General features: G+C 34.3%; 1 protein-coding gene across 1 annotated transcript in view; it reads left to right on the forward strand.

Annotated features, from left to right (window-relative positions):
• The window catches only part of LOC149775069 (kinesin-like protein KIF12), a 65857-nt gene that overhangs the window by 26928 nt on the left and 15737 nt on the right, over positions 1-23192 (forward strand). Inside the window, exons 3-5 of the mRNA XM_089943343.1 lie at positions 9586-9664; positions 17452-17573; positions 22824-22899. Coding sequence (XP_089799469.1) covers positions 9586-9664; positions 17452-17573; positions 22824-22899 — 277 coding nt within the window. The remainder of the gene's footprint in view (positions 1-9585; positions 9665-17451; positions 17574-22823; positions 22900-23192) is intronic.

The raw sequence follows: 23192 nt of genomic DNA on the forward strand, positions 1-23192 counted from the left end.
TTCTTAATGAAAAACATAATTTCAGTTTGGAAATGAATCATAGAAAACGTTCTATATTGTTTTTCTTTCCCAAACATAATAACCATTACAAGAGTTCCTATCCATAGTTAGAGTAATTTCATTCTGGGATATGATTAAAAGATTATGAAGATTTCCCATGGAATTTTGGAACAAAAATGACAGTACATTTAGAGAGTAACTTCCAGTTACAGGGTTTTCCCCGTAATTAAATATGTCATAGATAGCTCTGAACAGTTTTTTTTACTAAAGCCATGGTCCATGTCATTCCTTGTCACCTTTGAAGTGAACCAATAACAAAACAAAGCTACATGACCATCTACATTAGATGCATGCATTTCCAAGCTTTTCAGAGAATGGAGAAATGAATTAGTTAAGTCAAACCTGTAATATAAGACCACCGCTATGAGAGACAACTTGACCAGATTCTCATTGCATGGATTTTTTTATTATATAGTGTTACAACTTGTCTCAGGAGACCACCTATCTTGAGAGACCATGACTTTAGGCATATGATGTGTTCTTTCAAGACAGGTTCAACTGTGAAAAGATTGTCCAGCACAACCTGATTCTTTTATGATTACCCACTTTAGAGGTAAATTAAAACGCCATCAGATAACACATGACAATTGTCAAAAAAAGATGTATTTTTAACCCATAAGGAACTTGTACTGAACAAAATTGAACACATTTCATACCTAAATTGATGACAGCTGCATCTTAGATATCATTTTAATGAAGCGGAACTGTTGGACCATGAATGGATTAATTCACACATCTCTCAACAAATTGTGTTCAACATAAAAACAACAGAGTTACATACTTAGGTGAAAATGGGCAAACAAATAGTGATTGAAAATATTAAATAGATGTATGAACTGGTAATCTTATCACAGTAATTATCTAATTTCCCTTAACTACTGATAGCCATAAAAGTTATTGCAAACAAATGGTGATTAAAAATATCAAATAGATGTATGAAGTGGTTGTCTTGTCACTGTAGTTATCTAATTGCCCTTAACTACTGACAGACAGCCATATAAGTTATTGCAAACAAATAATTAAGAATATTAAATGTATGAACTGGTAATCTTCTCACAGTAATTGTCTAATTGCCTCAACTGCTGACAGCCAGCCATATAAGTTATTGCAAACAAAAGATAATTAAGAATATTAAATAGATGCATGAACTGGTAATCTTATCACAGTAATTGTCTAATTGCCTCAACTGCTGACAGCCAGCCATATAAGTTATTGCAAACAAAAGATAATTAAGAATATTAAATAGATGTATGAACTGGTAATCTTGTCACAGTAATTGTCTAATTGCCTCAACTGCTGACAGCCAGCCATATAAGTTATTGCAAAGAAAAGATAATTAAGAATATTAAATAAATGTATGAACTGGTAATCTTATCACAGTAATTGTCTAATTGCCTCAACTGCTGACAGCCAGCCATATAAGTTATTGCAAACAAAAGATAATTAAGAATATTAAATAGATGTATGAACTGGTAATCTTATCACAGTAATTGTCTAATTGCCTCAACTGCTGACAGCCAGCCATATAAGTTATTGCAAACAAAAGATAATTAAGAATATTAAATAGATGTATGAACTGGTAATCTTATCACAGTAATTGTCTAATTGCCTCAACTGCTGACAGCTAGCCATATAAGTTATTGCAAACAAAAGATAATTAAGAATATTAAATAGATGTATGAACTGGTAATCTTGTCACAGTAATTGTCTAATTGCCCTTAACTACTGATAGTCAGCCATAGAAGTTATTTCAGACAAAAGGTGATTAAGAATTTTGTCTATTAAAAAATGAAACATTCCAAGTACACTAATGCAATCATGTACGTGAAGAAGCACTGCTGAATGTGATGATACCTAAATGAAGGATAAAAATAGTGTTTTATACTCATTTAAATCAAACTCTTAATAGAGAACTAGTTTTAATATAAAATAAGTTGAAATGCTCAATTTTGCAATAAATTTAGCAATGTTTTCCTGGGAGCATGCAACCCAACCTCCCATCCCCTGCATTGTGTTGCAAATTAACTAATTAACGATTTGATTGGCTTACCACATTAAAAATGCCAGTGATACACCTTGTGTGCAAAACCTTATTCTCAAATCCAAGTAACACAAATATTTTAGCAACGGAATAATCTCCTTGGACATAAAATAATGCATTCTTGATAGCACTGTAACTAACAAGGAAGAAATAATTGAGATTAAAAACTTTGCTTCATAGCCAAAACTTGGAAACTTTTTAGTTCTTCCCTTCCATAGCATTGTAACTGGAAGATCCTCATGCTTATTGATTTGTCCAACATAGATGTCATCCATCATCATGGTTTTTATCAAATGGTTTCAGAAACAGTTAATTGGTTAAAGTCCATTGTTGGCTGCTACATGTGGATGTGTCTTGATGTAAACCAACCTACTAAATTTGGTCACTGTAACCTATATTTGGGGCTTCATTGACTTCTGTCATTTTTATGGACTAAGTTTATTAGGCTATTTTGAATGTGGAGTCATGCAACTTTGTGGATATATCTGTGTGCACAATGCTACTCTTCCAAAAGTAGGTCACTGCAGCAGGGCTTTCATATTGATGGAGCTTTTTATTACGAACATCTTGGTGAGTACAACACTGCCCTACCAAAAGTGGGTCACTGAAGCAGTCTGGCATTCATGTTCAGTGAATGCATTTCCTCATCACACTGATGGAAGCTTAGTCAATACTAATTTATTTCATTATCATTTCATTGAAATTAACATTTTATACTTGAATTAAGAAGTGTTACTTTTAAGATGTTTTAGTCTTAACCACATTTACAAGATTAAATTTGTATGATTACAATTTTATAATCCATATTTGATCCAAAAATTTGTGCAAGGTCTTTAAACTCTTGTTACATTTTGTAATTCTGTTGTAGAAATCCCAATCATTCAAATTAGACATGATTGTGGCTTCAGTGACATTATCAAGTTAAAATGACATTATCAAGTTAAACAAATTGTTTTCAGTATGATTATCTACAACTGTCATGTGTTTGATTAATAACACCATTGTTGCAGATATTGTATACTATGTACATATTTACAGTAGTCTAATCTGCTATCTAGATTTTTTCTGTTCCGAATCCTGTGTACGTATTTCTAAAAGAACTGTTACATATTTTAAGATGATCTTTATCATGTTTAGTTTTACACTGAAGTTATATATTGGTTTTTGGCTGTTAAGAAGGTGTACCCATAAAGTGATTTAATAATGACACAAAAAAGTATTCATTCAGATGTTTGCTTTAACTGATGCTAAAAGTTTATTTGTAGATTGTGGAAAAGATAACATATTGCTCCAACTGAGGTGATTAATTGATAATGGATTGTATTGTTAGACACTTTTATGACTCATGGAATGTCATTTGTCTTTTGGAGTTGAATGGTGTTTATCCCAGTTTATCCTAGTGTGTATACGTGATTTATAAGATTGTATTGTTAATCACCATTATTATACATATATTGTACAGAATGTCCTTTGTCTTGCTGCAGTTTTATTGTATGGTGTTTTGGTATTTAACTCTACCATTTATCCATTTGCATACAGCAAGGACCCAGATTTGCTGTCACATACTTCCCTAGCACATCATTGTCTGTGCTGTAATACTAAGAATGAGTTTTCAGGCAGACAGCATCATATTTTGAGTCTGCTAGTGGCAGGACAGTTTAGGCAGATAGGATCATATTTGATTTAACTTGTGGTAGGACAGTAATATGTTTTAAAGGCCATTTACCACATATACTGTTTTATGGTGTAAAAAGATTATTTGAAGAAAAAAAATTAAAGAAGAAAACCAGATATTTTTACACTTTCTGTCCACATATTATGGAAACAAGTCTGAATCAGTCTGCTGGGGACTGAAACTCTTCCATCAGTGCAATAGCTGGTACACTAATGCATGCTGAGTAGTCCGATTAAGAATTGTCAAACAACGGCTGACATGTGTACACAGAAAGACATAAATTGATTACCTTATTGTTGTAATTTGGAGCATTTCAAGTAAAAAACCTGATTTATTTAGGTGTTATAAGTATGGTTTCTGGGTCTTTTTTCTGTTGGTTTCTGAGTCTTTGATTAAAAATCAGCTGACCTTTGGTGGAGGTGAGATGACACAAAAAAGTCCAACCAAAATATGTTTTGGCAACATTTGAGGAAGCATTTTGATGTTCTTTTAAGGGAATTATTTTAATTTCAGACTTTATCTTTTTTGGGTCATTTCATGTTAAAATACTGTAATGTGCATCTTCCAATGCTAAAATGCAACAATGAATTATTACAACTAATTGACCAATGCTTGGAAATCAGACGGAGAACATGTGCAGATAATTTGCAGAGGGTCATGAGTTTGCAGTGTTTCATGCAAAGTGGATTTTAAGTTAGTATATATGGAGAAAGAAATTATATCACCAGGCGCCCGAGGTATATGCACTTAATGTGCACACACCTTGTTAATTCAATAATAGATAGATCACCAGGCATATGCAGGTACATGTACCATCATATATGAGCATCAGACACACTCCATTTGAAGGCCTTGTTTGAGACTTGATGAAAAATAGACATGTAAACTTCATGTCAGTAAACAATCTAATGGTTTAGAAGCCAATCTGCTGATCAAAATGTTGAAATCTGCTGGTTTGATGTCCTGGTTTTGTCACATGTATGTAGGATAGATGCAAATCTGTAAACACTATACACTAGTCCCTCACTAATTGGGGCACTGATCTGTAAACACACTTCAAACTGGTCCCTCACTGTATAGGTCTCCGGTACTAATTCAGTTCCCATAGTAAACCAATGCAAACACTATGATATTAAAAATTCAATAACTTAAAATATTTGAGTGCTCATGATCAAACCTGTATTTATCAGTATAGATAAAACCTGGATGTCAGCTTCTATGTAGAGGAAAGGATATGAGCCGCACCATTTTCTGGACCTGCATGTGTTTGAAACATGTGCTTTCAATTCTGCAGCAAAGAGTCAGGTGCTAATTTTAGTAATGAGTGTTCCAAACTAGGATAAGTTCTCAAAAGATTCTTTTTCATAAAACATAACTTACATTATTAACCAATCCTGGTCAGCCAAACCCATATATTCTCTATTTTATGTTCACCAATTTCCAGGCTGGTTCACATTTTTCCGTATCATTAGTACCATGTATCCTAAAGGACACTGATATGTAAACAATATATACAGGTTCCTCACTACTGAGGACACTGATATTTAAACAATATATACAGGTCCCTCACTACTGAGGACAATGATATGTAAACACACCCTACACTAGTCCCTCACTACAAAGGATTCTGATATGTAATCAAACTCATAATACACTGTTCCCTCACAATAATGGCTGCTGATATGTAGCATGCTATACACTGGTCCCTCACTATTGAGGAAACTGATATGTAAACATGCCATACACTGGTCCCCCACTCTAAAGGACATGGTGTTGTTGTTTTTGTTATAGTTGCAGGGTTTAATGCCATTTTTCAGCACAAGATAGGCTGTATATGGTGGCTAATGGTGGAGAAAGAACCCAGAAAAATCCCTGAAAGAACCACCGACCCACGAGAAGCTACTGGCAAACTTTCTCACATACCCACACTGGCCAAATCCAAGGCTCAAACCCACACAGACATAGGAGAGATGGCATTGATCTGTAATGGTGAACGCTTTAGACCACTTGGTCACAGGACACACATGTAAACATACAATATGCTAGTCCCTCACTATAAAGGATACTGATATATAAACATACCATACACTTTTCCCTTACCATAAAGGACACTGATAAGTAAACATGCTATACACTGGTCACCTACTATAAATGACACAGATATGTAAACACTATATACTGGTCCATGACTACATATCAAGAACACTCATTTGTACACTATTCCCTCACTATTAAGAATACTGATCCTTAAACACACTATGCACTGGTTTTCTCACTTCAATGTACCTCATCAAAGCAATACATGATTTAAGTTACATAAGGTCATGTATTCATTATAATGGTTGAATTTTAATGTACCTCATTAAAGCAATACATGATTTAACTTGCATAAGGTCATGGATTCATTATAATGGTTGAATTTTAATGTACCTCATTAAAGCAATACATGATTTAACTTGCATAAGGTAATGTATTCATTATAATGGTTGAATTTTAATGTATCTTATTAAAGCAGTACATGATTTAACTTACATAAGGTCATGGATTCATTATAATGGTTGAATTATATTTTTAATCTACCTCATAATAGCAACCTTGCCTGTATCACGGGACACATATGGTTCCACTGAAAAGTGTTATGTAGAAGGACCATTGTATAATGTACCTCATACCATTGTATAATGTACCTCAGTACAAAATAACCTCGCCTTAACTTCTACACAGTTATAGTACCTCTAAAGGGTGTAATAATGAGTGATCACTGTACTGTGGCAGGTCTGGGTCTGCTGTTTATTCTAAGAATGAATTAAAGCTGACAATGAATCATGATCTGCAGGCACATTATGACATATCATGGTACCTATAATGTTTGCATTTGGAGATGTTATATATTTTATTACTGGCATTTATTTAAAAGTCATACATCTGCTTTAGGTTCAGGCATAGTAAGAATACTTGTAAATTGGAGGGCTGTTTGGTATTCAGATCAAGCGATTTTAGAGTCAAACCAAGTGGTATTGATTTAGAAATCATTTGAAAATTGAAAGTAATGCCATAATTTACAGAAAAAATTGTTTCATGGTTGACATGTCAGTGGCTACTCACTGACCAGCCTGGGTAATATCTGGCTCTGTGTATTATGGTTACGTTGCATTCCTGACTATAATGCACAATGTTTTCATGTCAAGTCACAGTGGTAGCAATGTCTATTTCTTTCCCGTAGCATTTTGAGCTTTGTGGGACCCTTTTTGTTTTGTCAGACCTTTTCTGTTTTGACAGATCCTTTTTGTTTTGATGGACTGGTTCTGTTTTGTCAGACCTTTTCTGTTTTGTCAGACCTTTCTGTTTTGTCAGACCTTTCTGTTGGTGGTATTGAGAAGATGCATTGAATTTTATCTACTGAAAGGGAGAGAATCTGAATGACATTCAGTTCCATGCATCAAAACAGAAAGAGTGAGAAATATTAAAGGTGTGTGTTATTTTTATTTACATTAATAGCTTCTGACTTCATTGGTCGACATATTAATTTTTGTGCTGTCTTTCATTTTACCTTTGAATGACAAGACATAGGTATCGCTCACTGTTTTGGTGGTGATGGAGATGGTAGGATCAGTAATGTTCAAGTCCTGTGTTAAAGTTCAAGAAAAAAAGTTTAAAAACAAACTTAAATGTAATTTCCTATATTAGTGGCTGTATTCAACTGTTATATTAGTTGCTATATTAAAAGGCTGTATTAGTTGCATTATTCAAAGGCTATATTAACTGCTAAATTCAACTGCTATATTAATTACTGTATTCAACTATGTACTATAGTAGTTGCTGTATACAAAAACCTATTATAGTTGCTGTATTCAACTGCTATAGTAGTTGCTGTATACATAGGCTATATTAATTGCTAAATTCAACTGCTATATTAATTACTGTATTCAACTGCTATAGTAGTTACTGTATTCAAGGCTATATTCGACTGGTATATTCATTGCTGTATTCAACTGCTTTATTGCTGCATTCAGCTGCTATATTAATTGCTGCATTCAACTGCTATATTAATTGCTCTGTTCAGGGCTATTTTCATTGCTGTATTCAACTGGTATATTCATTGCTATATCCACAGGCTATATTAATAGCTGTATTCAACTGCTATATTCATTGCTGTATTCACAGGCTATTTTAATAGCTGTATTTAGGTTTGGTACAACATTACTATGTATCAGAAGTTCATTTCTTCAAATCCTTGGATTCCTGTCTGGCTTTGAAGACAGGAAACTTCATCATCATCATGACATTAAGAGCAATTGGAACAACCTCAGCCTTTTGTATTTCATGCTAGGAAAAGACCTCAGATGTAAATGGCAGCCATTTTGATCTTTGTATGATTGTAACTTTGTCATATTAACTTCACTGGCATCACAATTTGATGAAGTGTTGCCATTCATAAGCAACGGTTTGAGGCTATTGAAAATGAATGATTTATTAATTTTTTCATTCAAACGTTACAGGATTAGCATTATAAATTAAAAGTACATTATCTCTGACGGATGAAACATTGTTGAATGTTATTTTCAGTGCCTCTCTTTCATTATGAAGATCTGCTCTTTGAAAAATTGACTGCATATTGATTTGCCAAAAATGAAGTATCACTGTGATTACTTTAGAATCTGTCACAGTCATATCACTGATTACATTAGAATCTATCTCAGTCATATCACTGATTACATTAGAATCTCTCTCAGAGAGTCATATCACCGATTACATTAGAATCTATCTCAGTCATATCATTGATTACATTAGAATCTTTCTCAGAGAGTCATATCACTGATTACATTAGAATCTATCTCAGTCATATCTCTGATTACATTAGAATCTCTCTCAGAGAATCATATCACTGATTACATTAGAATCTATCTCAGTCATATCACTGATTACATTAGAATCACTCTCAGAGAGTCATATCACTGATTACATTAGAATCTCACTGATTACATTAGAATCTATTTCAGTCACATCACTGATTACATTAGAATCGCTCTGAGTCATATCACTGATTACATTATAATCTATCTCAGTCATATCAGTGATTACATTAGAATCACTCTCAGAGAGTCATATCACTGATTACATTAGAATCTATCTCAGTCATATCACTGATTACATTAGAATCACTCTCAGAGAGTCATATGACTGATTACATTAGAATCTATCTCAGTCATATCACTGTGATTACATTAGAATCTCTTTCAGAGTCATATCACTGATTACAATAGAATCTCTTTCAGAGTCAGATCACTGATTACATTAGAATCACTCTCAGAGAGTCATATCACTGATTACATTAGAATCTGTCTCAGTCATATCACTGTGATTATATTAGAATCACTCTCAGAGAGTCCATGTTTTTTTGTTTGATTCAGAACAATGCTGAAGATGTTACAATTAAAGTGAGACATAACATTCTGCAAAACACTTGTCACCTCTCCTGCTACCATTGTTTGATATAGATATATTTGTACCTGTATTGTGCCCTAGTAATGAAGCCTAATAAATGTAATAATTGTTGTTTTAATAAGCATTACTATTCACAAATAGATGGTGTTAGTTTATAATCCAATATGGGAGAAAGTAAGAAAGAGTCAGAAAAAAAAAAGGCAATACATTCAAGGCAAGATTTGCAAGAAAACATTAATTAGCAGCTAGAAGAAAGAGAAAGAACTTCAATTGTTCTCATGCAGATCAAAATATTTGAAGGTTGATCTTCTATATTGTTGTTGACTTAGCTGTTTGTAAATGTTTTTTTACTCTTATCTTTCAGAGTTCGTCCCTTAAATTCTCAGGAATCTAGCAGAAATGATAAAGATATCACTTCATTTCCTGGTTCAGGAAAAATTGAGGTTGGTAATTCGTATCCCTCTTGGTACTGTTTGTTGAAGGAGCAAGCTATAGCTGTATGATGGACTTCTCACAAGCTATAGCTGTATCATGGACTTCTCACAAGCTATAGCTGTATCATGGACTTCTCACAAGCTATAGCTGTATCATGGACTTGTCACAAGCTATAGCTGTATCATGGACTTGTCACAAGCTATAGCTGTATCATGGACTTGTCACAAGCTATAGCTGTATCATGGACTTGTCACAAGCTATAGCTGTATCATGGACTTGTCACAAGCTATAGCTGTATCATGGACTTGGCCCGAGAAATTTCTTCTTGTAAATTATATTAACCTTTAACATGCCAGAAAGTTTACTAATAAATTTATGTCAAGGATGTCTTAAATATTTGGAACAGCTTTACCTTGCAGATGTAATCTCCACTTTTGAAGCCACTTGTTAGATGGAGAATCACATCTAGTAAATTAAGACATTGCTTTAGCATTCCCTTGATTTTGCTCAGAATAACTTCAGGTTTTTTTTCTCCATTTAACAGTTGGCTGTATAGACTGTGTACATTCCTCTTTAGGGCATTTTTATTATAGGTGTGAGTTTGTAATAGTAGTATGTGCCTAGAGCAGTGTGATAATCTCCACGCAATTCTGAACAAGGTGTTATCCAGACTTTGAGTGGAAGCTTTCTTTAAGTGCTCTTTTATTCCTTTACCTCAAAAATCTCTCAATGTCAGGATTTGCTTTCAAGAGTACTTGATACAAAAATATACCAAAGAAACTGTAAATTAACAGCCCCATATTATTTAAGTAATCTCACTAACATGCAAGATTTATTGAATATACTTACATAAACAAATCCCTTGTGTTCCTTTTTTAGTTGATAAAGATTTTGCAAATTCATGGCATACTTAACTCTGTCCAAAAGTTATGTTTTGCACATGTTTTTAGGTGGTAGAATTTGCATACACAAATTGAATTTTTTTATAAAGTCCCTGTAACAGTCTTTGTTTAGGACAACTACTGCCAACTTTAATAAAAGATCTTCAGTGTTTCCAGCGGCTCTAGTTTTTCTTACTTTTTCTACTTCTTCGTCGAACTCCCTAATTGTTTCTAGTTCTTCCCCAATGGCCGTGCGATTTGTACTTTTTTCATTGTTCTGTTGAAAATTGACTACACACAGCATGAACAGGCATAGTGAAGTAAATTCAGACATTAATTGCCTCTGTGATGAAGAGCTCGTGTGTTTAAGATTATAGAATCAACCTGGATTAAAGAGATGGCTAGTATTTGAGTAAGAGCATGTTTTATTAGAGTTTATGCAGTAGGTCAAGTAAAGGTTTTATTTTTTTCATAAATTTTCATATTTTATACTACTTTATTTGTAAAATATATCCCTTATTTCCCCCTGCTTTATACCATCTTCTTAAAAAAAGTAACCCTCCTTTTTTGTGTGGGAAAGAGCGCATCTCAATAGATTTGAACTGTACTACATCTTTAACCTTACCAACACTCCATAATTTTAAATAAATTAATACCAGGCACCTATAATTCACCTTCACAACCATCAGTGTGAATGTATTATTTAATTATTGTACATTGATTGGGTTATGTTGGTGAACTCGTTCATGTCAAACTGATTTTGTTTTTACAGTGAAGCATAGTCACTCATTCAGCGAGTGATGCATAACTAAATTCTTTTTCTTTTATAATACGTAAAATAATTAAATACACAGTTCACAATTGTACACATTGTGATGAGAAGAAAAGTTTATAGTGCTTTTTAATGTTTTGCAATTAAATATTAAAACCTGCTACTCCAATAAATACTCTTCAGTGAACACAAAGCAGCATGTTATGATATTAATATTATTTTGAATAATTTGATTCAGTGGGTGCGGACATTAATTAATTCCACACAATATATGTGCTGGTCTTGATTTACAGACTTAGATTTTGTGTAAATATGTCAAAATGTGCAAAATTGTTTTCTGATCAAGAACATCAATATATGTTCTATTATGGTGGGACTTTGTTGCTGCTCTTTTAAATTAAAAATGAAAAAGATGTCATCAGAGAACATGTATTATCACCATGTTAGCCATCTTGGAAATTTTGTTATCACTACTGCTCCTTACAGAAAGTTAAACCATCTTGGGGGTTTTCACTAGAAGACTTCTTATGATGTCTTATTGGCCCTAAATTAAAATATTGCAATTGGTCATCTTAAAAATCTTGTTTTCACTATGCCACCAAAATTGATGGTCAAATCAACTCAAGGTTTAAACTGAAAGACTTCTTCTCATGTATTGTTGGTTCTAAATGAAAATGGTGCTGATCTGACATCCAGTATGGCCACAACAGCAGTCATTTTCAAAATTTTGTTATTGCTACTCTTCCTGAAGTGAATAATCAGCTTGGGGTTACTGGAGACTCTTTTAGAGTCTGGTTGAACGTAAATAAAAATTGTGCCGATCTGATATCTGTTATGGTCACCACTGTGACCATCTTGAAAATAGCTACTCCTACAAGATGGAAAGACATTAAAATTGGGTTTCCACCAGATGACTTATTATGCCAATCTGACAGCCAGTATGGCCACCATGGCAGCAGTGTGCCAATTTGACAGCCAGTATGGCCACCATGGCAGCAATGTGCCAATCTGACAGCCAGTATTTCCACCATGGCAGCAATATTGTGCCAATCTGACAGCCAGTATGGCCACCATGGCAGCAGTGTGCCAGTTTGACAGCCAGTATGGCCACCATGGCAGCAGTGTGCCAATTTGACAGCCAGTATGGCCACCATGGCAGCAATGTGCCAATCTGACAGCCAGTTTTTCCACTATGGCAGCAATGTTGTGCCAATCTGACAGCCAGTATGGCCACCATGGCAGCAATGTGCCAATCTGACAGCCAGTATTTCCATCATGGCAGCAATGTTGAATAGATCGTCATTACTATCCTTCCTTAATGCAAAATCATATTGACATGGGATTTTTACCAGAAGACTAACTATGATATCTAATTGGTTTTGAATGAAAATGGTACTGATTTACCTCGGATGTGGCTGCCACAATAAACACATTGAAAATCTTTTCACTGATTCTCCTGAATGTGTGTTTATATCAACCTGGGGTTGTCACTAAAAAGAATTCTAATGGCGTCTAGTTTGTCCTAGACAAAAATGGTGCTGATCTAATATCCAATATCACTGCCATAGTGGCTAATTTGAAAATATTATCATTGAAGAATAGCAGAGATGGTTTTAACACAGCAGTCATAAAGAAGAAATGGTACTGTGTTGAATTCCTGCAGATTCATTTCAGACAGTAGAGCATCAGTCTCATTGCAGGGCTGTTATTATGAATTTAGTGTGCATGAAAATATTTTGATTTACCTTACTGGATAATTCTTGTGTAATCAGATTTATTGTCATGAATCTTGCATTTTGTTATATGCCAGCCACAAAGCAGAGATTATCATGTTATGATGTCCATCCATCAGCCTGTTCTGTAATTTTGTTTGAATACAATAGCTTGAGCACTCAACCATCTACTGTTACCTATGTCTGTAAATAGCTTGCATTTGGGGTAAGAAAGAAGTTTGTAAATTTCAGGGTCAAAAGGTCAAGGTCACTGACAGAAAGAAGAACAGTGGTTTCTGCACAATATATTTAGTTCTGCATCAGAGAATTGGACTAAACTTTATGAATGGTTTTCACTTGGAGTAAGGTACAGACTGTTTCATGTTCGAGTTAAAATGTCAAAGGCAAAGGTCACTGTAGCTGACAGATAAAATAAGGTATACACACAAAACTTTTAGTTCTCGACCATCTACTTTCACCAAAGATTGTGTACGGCTTGCACATTGGTAAGAAAGAAGCCTATTGATCTTGGGATCAACAGTTCAAAGATCAAAGTCACTGAACAAAAAGAAAAATGGGTTTTGCATAATGACTTTAGTTATATACCACATACTTTGAGGATGTGTAGGGCTTACACACAAGTGAGGAAGAGATCTATCCATGTTGGGGTCAAAAGGTTGAAGGCCAAGGTAATTGTTACTCAAAAAAGGATTTTTGCACAATAATGAATCATTCTTGTTCTAGAGCAAGTTCCTTGACCAAACTTTGTGGTAGGCTTGCAATTAGGGTAAGAAAAACACCTTTAAATATTGGGGTCTAATGGTCAAAAGTCTAATTCATGGTGAATGATAAGAAAATAATGGCTTCTGTTTAGTAAATTTAACTCAGGACAGCATACCTTGGCCAAAGGTCAAGATCATTGAGTCTTTGCATTAATAATATCCCAATTGAACTATTCCCTATATACATTGAGGATTATTATTGACAGGCAGGTGAATAATGTATCATTCATGGTACTCTTGTTGCTGGATGCTGTTGCTAAATAGAGCAGTCCCATGCAAGTATTAGAATATTCACAGTGTTAGTGATTCTTTGTCCAGGGCAGTCCCATGCAAGTATTAGAATATTCACAGTGTTAGTGATTCTTTTTCAGGGCAGTCCCATGCAAGTATTAGAATATTCACAGTGTTAGTGATTCTTTGTCCAGGGGAGTCCCATGCAAGTATTAGAATATTCACAGTGTTAGTGATTCTTGTTCAGGGCAGTCCCATGCAAGTATTAGAATATTCACAGTGTTACTGATTCTTGTTCAGGGCAGTCCCATGCAAGTTACTGATAACTCTGGGACATGAAGAAAGTCGGTTTGCATGCATTGGTTGCACTGTATATTACTCTAATACAGAGGTGGGCAAACTTTCCAGTGCAAGTACCGCATACACAAATTTACACCTTGTCACGGGCCGCATAGTTCATTAACTAAAATAATTAATATTTGAAATAGCAAAAACAAAAGGTTTTTCTAAATAACATCTAATTAATTTTCAGTTGTTAATATTTGAAAACTTAATTTTCAAAAGATAAACAGAGTAACATAAACAGAGTCAGTGCGAATGATGACTTATTCCTAGGCCGCATGAAAACCCTTGGCAGGCCGCATGCGGACCGTGGGCCGTAGTTTGCCCACCCCTGCTCTAATAGAACATATTTTGAACTTTAGAAATCTATTATGTGCTCTCACGTTGTAAATATTGTTAGAAATCAGATTTTTAAAAAAGGTTTGGTATTTTTTGAAATCTGTAAATGATGTGAATGATTATGTGATAATAACAGTCATATATTTTTAAAAAATCTTTTAAAGTTTTCATATTTCATAATAATCAGGAAAGAATTTAGACCTTTAAGAGCCTTATGATTGTCTAGTTAGCAGCTGGAATGTTCTTGTCCTATTTATGCATGGAGGAGCTGTATGTAGAACTGAGAATTGGTGCAAAAATTGTCTTTCATTAGAAAAAAGGGAGGATTTTCTTAATGTTGGGGGATTTAGTCATATGTATGAAGTCTGTTGTTTTTTGGATGCAACGTTTTAGAAATCAGTGTGAACCTCACATTTGTGTATCATATACAAGGGTTATACTTATTTTGTTATAATTGATCAAGGAATCAAATGCTGAGACTTTGCACCTGTCCTAGTTTGCATACAGATTGTTTCTTTGAAGTGGCTGATTAAAGAAATTGATATTGCCTTATTGTCTTGTATTTGTATCAGTTGACACAGATTTGGTACTTTTAACAACGATACTGCATATTTAAATATTGTATTCCACATTTTGTTTTCCTTTGACAAGTTCATATCCAAAATGTGAGTCTTGAAACATATGTAATCATCATTGATCCTAGTAACTATTTGTCCAAAGTTAACTTAATGTGCGAGGTGAGTGTCATGTTTTCTCCCTGATTTCAAATCTGTGGGTTCTTGGTGGTGTTGAATAGGCCTGATTTGCTCTCATGCATGTCTTTAAGAGGTGACAGATATTTGTTAGGAGTCGGAGTGGCTCTGTGGTTGGTGTTGCCAGACTCCCTACTGAAAGCTTTTGGGTTTAAATCTGTTACAATTGAATCAAACTGGGTTGGCTACATAGTATCACATGAATTTGGGCCATCAAGTGAGGAATAACTTGGAATGGAGGATAGGGTAGCTCCAAATGTTATAAGGAAATGAAAAGGAACTTACCAGGATTGTTCCTTACTTCTGTCATACTTAGGCATCGCTACCAAAAAGTAAAAAAAAGCTAGGGTATGCATGGCTTAGATTAATTGATTCATCAAACATTTATCTACCTGTTATTGCAATTCACTAACTTCAGATTTTGTCTACAAAGTTTAACTCTTCTTAATAATGAATGTTGGCTTGTGATGCAAAAATTCTATTGAGCCTGCAGTCTAGGCCCACAGCTGATTTGACTTGAAAATGTGGTACATGTGTAAAATCAATCAGACTGGGTTGTAGATGCAGAAAGTAAAAACCGTCAATAATAGTAGATTCGGCCTTTCCTCAGAGAACAAATGGATCTGAATTGAGCTTCAAATAAAACTTAGATGGCTTTAGATATGCTGCAGATGTGGAAGAGGTATACTAGAAAATACAATGAAAGAAAGGTGATGGTTAAACAGAAAATTTATGTCACTTACTACTCTCACTACATGGAAATTGTTTTACTATTTTTCTAATTAATTAATTAATTAACAGAGGTAGATTTCTTGGACTTTCTTTTGCTTAGATTTTCCCTAATTTTAACTTATTTAATTCATTGTTGTCATTTCTAGTAAATAACAAAATTAAAACACCAAAATTATTTGGAAAGGACAATTTCTAAAAAGTTTCAGCAGTGAAAAAAGTACTTAATTGTAAGCACTAAAGTGTTTACAGGTTTTACAGTATGGTTAGAGCCTTACCTTGATATGTGGACCAATAATATATTCCATCGTCATTTTTTGTTTCCATGCATATCTTGTAAATGACAGCTGTAGTTCAGTATACATTTGTAAACTGGTCAGTACATGCAAATTTTATTTGTCTTCATTTTTTGACTGTTCATTGCCTGATAAATTTTGGGTTTAATGTGGGTAGTTGATTCCAGACACTATTAGCAATCATTCAGTACTTTTTGGTGTCCTTAGTACAAACATTTTCTCTAAAAGGTAGATTTGCACTATGAGAGATATCTTCTTGTTCAAAGAATGAAATTTTCAGTTTGTCAATCATTTATCTTCCACATATGACATTTCTCTCTCTCTCTCTCTCTCTCTCTCTCTCTCTCTCTCTCTCTCTCTTTTGGACACATTTTAGACCCTTAATGTTCAAATTTGTTATTCAAAAAAATGTACCATATACTAATTTATTACGTCAAGTCCACCAGCAGACTGCATAGACCCAGATCTACTGTCACATAATGCTCTGGCAGATCAACATTGCAGTTTGCTGGGAGTAATGAATTGAACAAACAATATAGACCCTAATCTGCTGCATATTATGCAATGGTACATCTGGTTCTATGTTGTTTGTATAGTTGGAATCAACTTTAAAGAGAGTACGGATGGTATGCTATTTCACATAATCATCACGCAGCATTTCTCGCAGCTCTTTCATACTACCTTGTAAATTGTCTAATCATCAGACAAAGCTTTTTGAATCAGAATTTGCCAGAATTGTTTAAAGGTTGGAACTGATATCATCAAGCATGTCCAAGTGGGATTATTAAGGGCAAGGTTTTAATTGTCCGTAAATAATCCAAAGTCCTAAGAAACCCTTGAAATTTCATTATTCTCACTAATTCCCACATTTGCATGTCTTATTTTTCTGCAGAAGATAATTATAGTGGTACAAGTAATTCATATCCGTTAAAATTATTATCCTGTTGTTTGAATTTTAGATTGACAATAATGGATCGATGCGGCAGTTTGGCTACAATGTGGTCTTTGAACATGAAGCAACTCAGGCAGACCTATTTGATCACTCAGGAGTGAAAAAATTGATAGACATGGCTCTGAATGGGTGAGAAATATATACTTTAATTTTCCATTGAATTTTTGTGTAGACTCGTAATAGGCCTAAAATCTGTATGGGGTAGATTGATTTTCTTATGCAGATTATGACACAAAGACTTTTATAGAAGCTAAATGATTGAATTTGATTTTGTATGACTATCCATGCATCTGTCTTTAGCTTGGTCTGCGTCTAACACTTAAAATTGTTGTGTCTGTCTTTTTATAAGTTTAAAACAGATCAGAACTATACATTGTATATGACTTGCATGATTTATTCTTTTCATACAGTTCCATTGATATGGGTGAAAAAATTAATGTGTTTCAAGCCCATTTATTGTCACAGAATTGTAAGATTTTTTTAACATTAATAAAGAGAATTTACATAAGAATATTCTGGGTGTATTTTAAATTTATCCTTATTTCAGCTTTGAAATTATGACAGACTTGCCTCCCTTGTTAATTAAACAAAGATTAATGACCAAAGTACAGTGTGACCCTGCTATAGCACGCTCCATTATAACACAAATTCGGATATAACATGGGCATGGAGTGGCTCCCTAAATTTTATGTACATGTATTTTTTTCATGCACAAAAAAAAATCTTTCTTAAAAGTAAGAAAAAAAACGTAAAGAGTTTATTATCATTTTGTGGAAGAGATCGCGTATGAATAATACAAGACGATTGTGGCGTGGCTCCAGAAATTTTAAATGTATTTTTTTCTTCTATTTACAGGAAAAAATAGTTTTCTTTTTTTTAAAAGTATGAAAAATAACATGTAAAAAGTTTATTCTGGATTCGCGTAGGGCTTTGCCAATGTTGCAAACTGCCTTTTTTTTCCTTATTGGTGTCGAAGTATACCATCTGGGGACTTTTTTTTGTTGGCAACAATGTTGGCTGTTTAAACTTAAAGTGGAGAAATTCAGAGGCCTCATGAAAGGAAGCCACAAACTTTACATAAAATGCACTGGACTTTATCTATAGTTACATAAACAAATTCTTTGTCCATATTGACAAATCATCTTAACAGTGCATTGTTATATTATAATCCGCTTATCTTGACATCTCGCATGAGTTCTGTATGTTGTGAGATATCCGCCTTTTTAGGATGAGGCATTATCTCGTAATCTATCTTTTCGTCAGATTTTTGGCCACTCGTTAGTAATTAATATATTTACAGAGACTGACATTTATATGTGGACAGTAAGTAAATTACTCTTCTTTTCACTCAGAATTAAATCCTTCAGAACACTCACATTTTCTCTAGCAATCCCAATCATCAGACCAGAACACCTGCGTCTCTATTGTCCTTTGACCCTTTGTTAAATTTCTGATGCATGCATGGAACACAGCATCACTCTGCTACCACAAATGTAAAAAAGACAAAAACATCTTACTTGTTGGTCTGTTCAATAGGCAGTGAGGAACAGTAACTACAGTCAACCAAACGATGGCCAATTCCTTTTTTAAAAATGTACCCAGATAAAATAGTTTGCTAAACTTTCAAAGAAAACATTACCTTTGAAGCACTGATTGTGATGAAAACGTACTAAGCAAATGGAGAAAAAAATCAGTCTCAATCATGCAATACAATTATTTGATGTTGCCGCCACAATAAGAAATGGACATTTGTTTGGTTCTCCAAAGCTGTCCTTTAGCAGTGACTTCAATAATGCATGCACCCTTCATGAAAGAAAGCCAACTACAATCTTCAATAAAAACAAAGAACCTTTCTTCAAAGGAAGTCAGTACCAAACTTAAATAAAAGCAATGGAATCTGGTGGATTTTTTCATTTTCCAACGTGATTGGAACATGTTTACTGTGCCGCAAAAGGGAAAAAGTTTATGCTTATGAATGCTACCAACGGTGGCTTAAAATGCAAACTAACTTTTACCAACTTGGGACGTACTGAAAAGTAAATGTGCTTCATCATTTGTTATGTGATTGTGCTGTGTTTTCCCACTGAATTCAGATCTTTATGACCTGTGACAAAATTATTGAATATTTTAAATCTCTGTGTGTGCATACTTTCAATGGAATTACTTGTATTGTGGATTCAGTGTATGTGATAAGATTCACCGGTGAGTACATGGTGTTGATACTCTATTCATGCTATACATGCTATACATTAGACATGTATATATAAACAGTATACACATATATGTATCAATCCGTGGTTCTCTAAATAAAGTAAAATATTAGATATGCCTTCTCTGTTTTCACTACAGGTTATTTCTCATTTAATATGCATCAATTTAAGATGGTAACTGTGCCAATGAAGCACGTGTTAATACTGCCCACAGTTATTACCTAACAACCCTCCTCTGAAATTTCTTTTGGGTACATGCATAATTTCTTCAGCTAACTGACCTGGTTGCTTATAACACGGTTCGGTCTATAACACGGTCGGGTTCTATGGGTCCTTGCTACCATGTTATAGTGGGGTCACACTCGACTTGGTATACTTTAATCTGCTGCTTAGTCCTGATTTAAAACCCGTCTAAAATCTATAAGTTTGAAATTTGAGCAACTAAATACTGAAACAGAACTTCTGAGCCCACATCATTTAAAGTTGTAGAGGTTTTACTGTACTTTATCACTTCTGATTATTCTGTCTTACATCTTTTTGTCCCTTTCCTGACTGGATTATAGAGAACCCATTTGAACTATGGTCACCCAGTTTATGTGGCATGCATCAAATAATTTGCCCTGCTTTTCATGTTTCACTGAATACTTCCTTCACATTGTGACCCAAGTTTTCAAGTTACACTATCAGCTGCACTTATGTGACCAGTTTGTGCCAAGGCAATGAGAATAAAATGTGACCAGTTTGTGCCAAGGAAATGAGAATAAAATGTGACCAGTTTAAATATGCAGAGGCAATGAGAATAAAATGTGACCAGTTTGTGCCAAGGAAATGAGAATAAAATGTGACCAGTTTGTGCCAAGGAAATGAGAATAAAATGTGACCAGTTTGTGCCAAGGAAATGAGAATAAAATGTGACCAGTTTAAATATGCAAAGGCAATGAGAATAAAATGTGACCACTTTGTGCCAAGGCAATGAGAATAAAATGTGACCAGGTTATGTCAAGGCAATGAGAATAAAACGTAACCAGTTTATGTCAAGGCAATGAGAATAAAACGTGACCAGTTTATGTCAGGGCAATGAGAATAAAATGTGACCAGTCTCTGCCAATGACAACAAAATGTAACTAGTTTGTGCCAAGGCAATGTTAATAAAACTTGACCAGTTTGTGCCATTGAGAATAAAATATGACCAGTTTGTGTGAAGGCAATGAGAATAAAAAAGTGCCTTGCCCTGAGACATGCCACAAGGTCAAATGTGGGCTAATCTCAGTGGACGTGAACATTTGACTTGTGGAAATGTTAGACCATCACACTCACCACTGAGCCACTGCAGTTTTCTTACAAAATATTAAAAAAATAGGTGTATTTACTTATTATCCAGAATTTGTATTATACTAATAAAAACAAGATTATTTAAACCATACAAATACCATTTGTGCTTCCTTTTAAGACAAATCCTACTGCAAACTGCACAGACCCAAATCTGCCATCATGTAATGTGCTTTCAGGTCTGGTTCTGTGCAGTTTGTTAGGGGTAATTATTAGATCAAACAACATAGACCCTGATCTGCAGGTGCATAATACAATGGCAGATCAAAATCTTTGTTGTTTGCAGTTTGACTTGAATTATGAGTGAGCCGAGATGCAACCCATGACATGTTGAAGTATTTGAAATTCTCCTTTATGTAATCCTGTAACTTTGTTGCAACCTATTCTTACCAGTTATATTTATGGGTGTTAAATGCTGGGAATAAGATGTATTTGGTACTTTAGGGTGTTGACTTATCAACAGTATCTTTGTATGTTGAAATGATGTGATCGTTGCATTATGATGCAATCAGTATGGTATGGCTTGTTGCTGAGTGTATTCTAATATTATGAACTCAGAGAAAGATTGGTTGTAAACAAGACGTGTTGTCCCTTTTGTCTCTTATTAAACAATTTTTAAACAAATGTTTATAACTGGAGAGGAGCCATGGTGGCTCAAGGGTTAACATGTTGGACTGTGTTCAAATCCTACTGCCAAACCAGCCTGGGTCAGCTACTATGGTGTGTCATTGGGCAAGGGACTTTACTTTAATTGTCTTAGCACTAACTAACCTATTTGTTTTGCTGTGTTGTGAAACACAAAACCAAATATAATGTAGAATAATTGCAATAAAAATCCATTGTAAGAAAATAATGAAATTAATGAAAAGTATACAAGACCCTGCGAAATCATCGGTGATTTATGACAAGCCATAAATCAGCTATGCTTGCTTTTGGTTGCAAAAAGCTGATGTTTATCTCAATAATTGGGTCATATTGAAAAATAATCTTTCAGCAACACACACCAAGTCATTGTCCAAAGAGTAGTCTGTGACAACCTGTACAAATTTGATGAATGTTTAAATGCTTATTCAATTATTATTTTATTGACAATTAGTGACAGGGTACTTTGTCCCATACTTTTGAAGTAATGATCTTTCCTTGAGGATGGATGTTCAGCTTTGAGCATCATTACACACCAGCCTATACGTTTTTTATTTATTGGACCCTTAGCTACATACAAATATAAATAAAGTTAAATATTCATATATTTCACCAATTATTATCCATCAAGTTTAAATGTTCAAATGTTGCATTGAAATTTAATTTGAGTATTTATCATGGAATAGACTAGGAATTATAGATATTTTACATTAAGTCAATAATTGGATTAGCGTATACACTGGCTTGTAAGTTGACTCCATCTGCAAACAACGCTGACCTTGATCTGCCATTGTATAATTTGCTTGCAAATTAGGTTCAGTATTGTTTCTTCAACTGATTAGTTTTAACAAACTGAATAGGCCTAGAACGTATGGCACATTATGCGATGGTAAATCTGGGTCTGTGTAGTTTGCAGCTGGACTCGACTTGTATATATAGTATTGAAAAATCTTATGCCCTGCTTATGTTGCATTTACTTTATTCACAGAAAGATTTAGGGATGCTAAAATGTTTCTATATGATTAATACTTGATTGATCAATTACAAGCTGTCTGTTTGTCTGTTTGTCTGTCTGTCTCTCTTTCCATTCATTTATCTACCTATCTACCTACCTACCTAGAAAAAACAATCACATATGCCTGTTTTTTATGTTGATAGACTGATTGATACATAATGATAATCTGCATCTTTATTTCAGTTATGCATGTACAGCTGTGGCATTTGGACAGACTGGTTCTGGGAAGACTCACACCATGACTGGTCCACCTCAACAGGTACTAGACTGATACACCATCATATTTATAATGATTCATTGGTGTTCATTGATTGAGCTTCCTTTATCTTGAAAATCATTTTATTACTTGGTCATTACTGTCCATTTCTATGACAGCATGATTTACATAAATCATGTACAGAGAAAAATAAAATATGCACTTTTTATGGCAGGTATTTTGAGAGCTTACCTCCCAGCAGGAAGCAAAGTATTAAAGATGTTGTTAACCAGACAGCTGTCATTCCAATCCAGCATGAATATTTCATCTAGTTCCTTTTCTAGTCAACTTCCAAG

Source organism: Sinohyriopsis cumingii, chromosome 19, assembly GCF_028554795.1.
Source record: "Sinohyriopsis cumingii isolate HCF-2022 chromosome 19, ASM2855479v2, whole genome shotgun sequence".
Lineage (NCBI taxonomy): Eukaryota > Metazoa > Mollusca > Bivalvia > Unionida > Unionidae > Sinohyriopsis > Sinohyriopsis cumingii.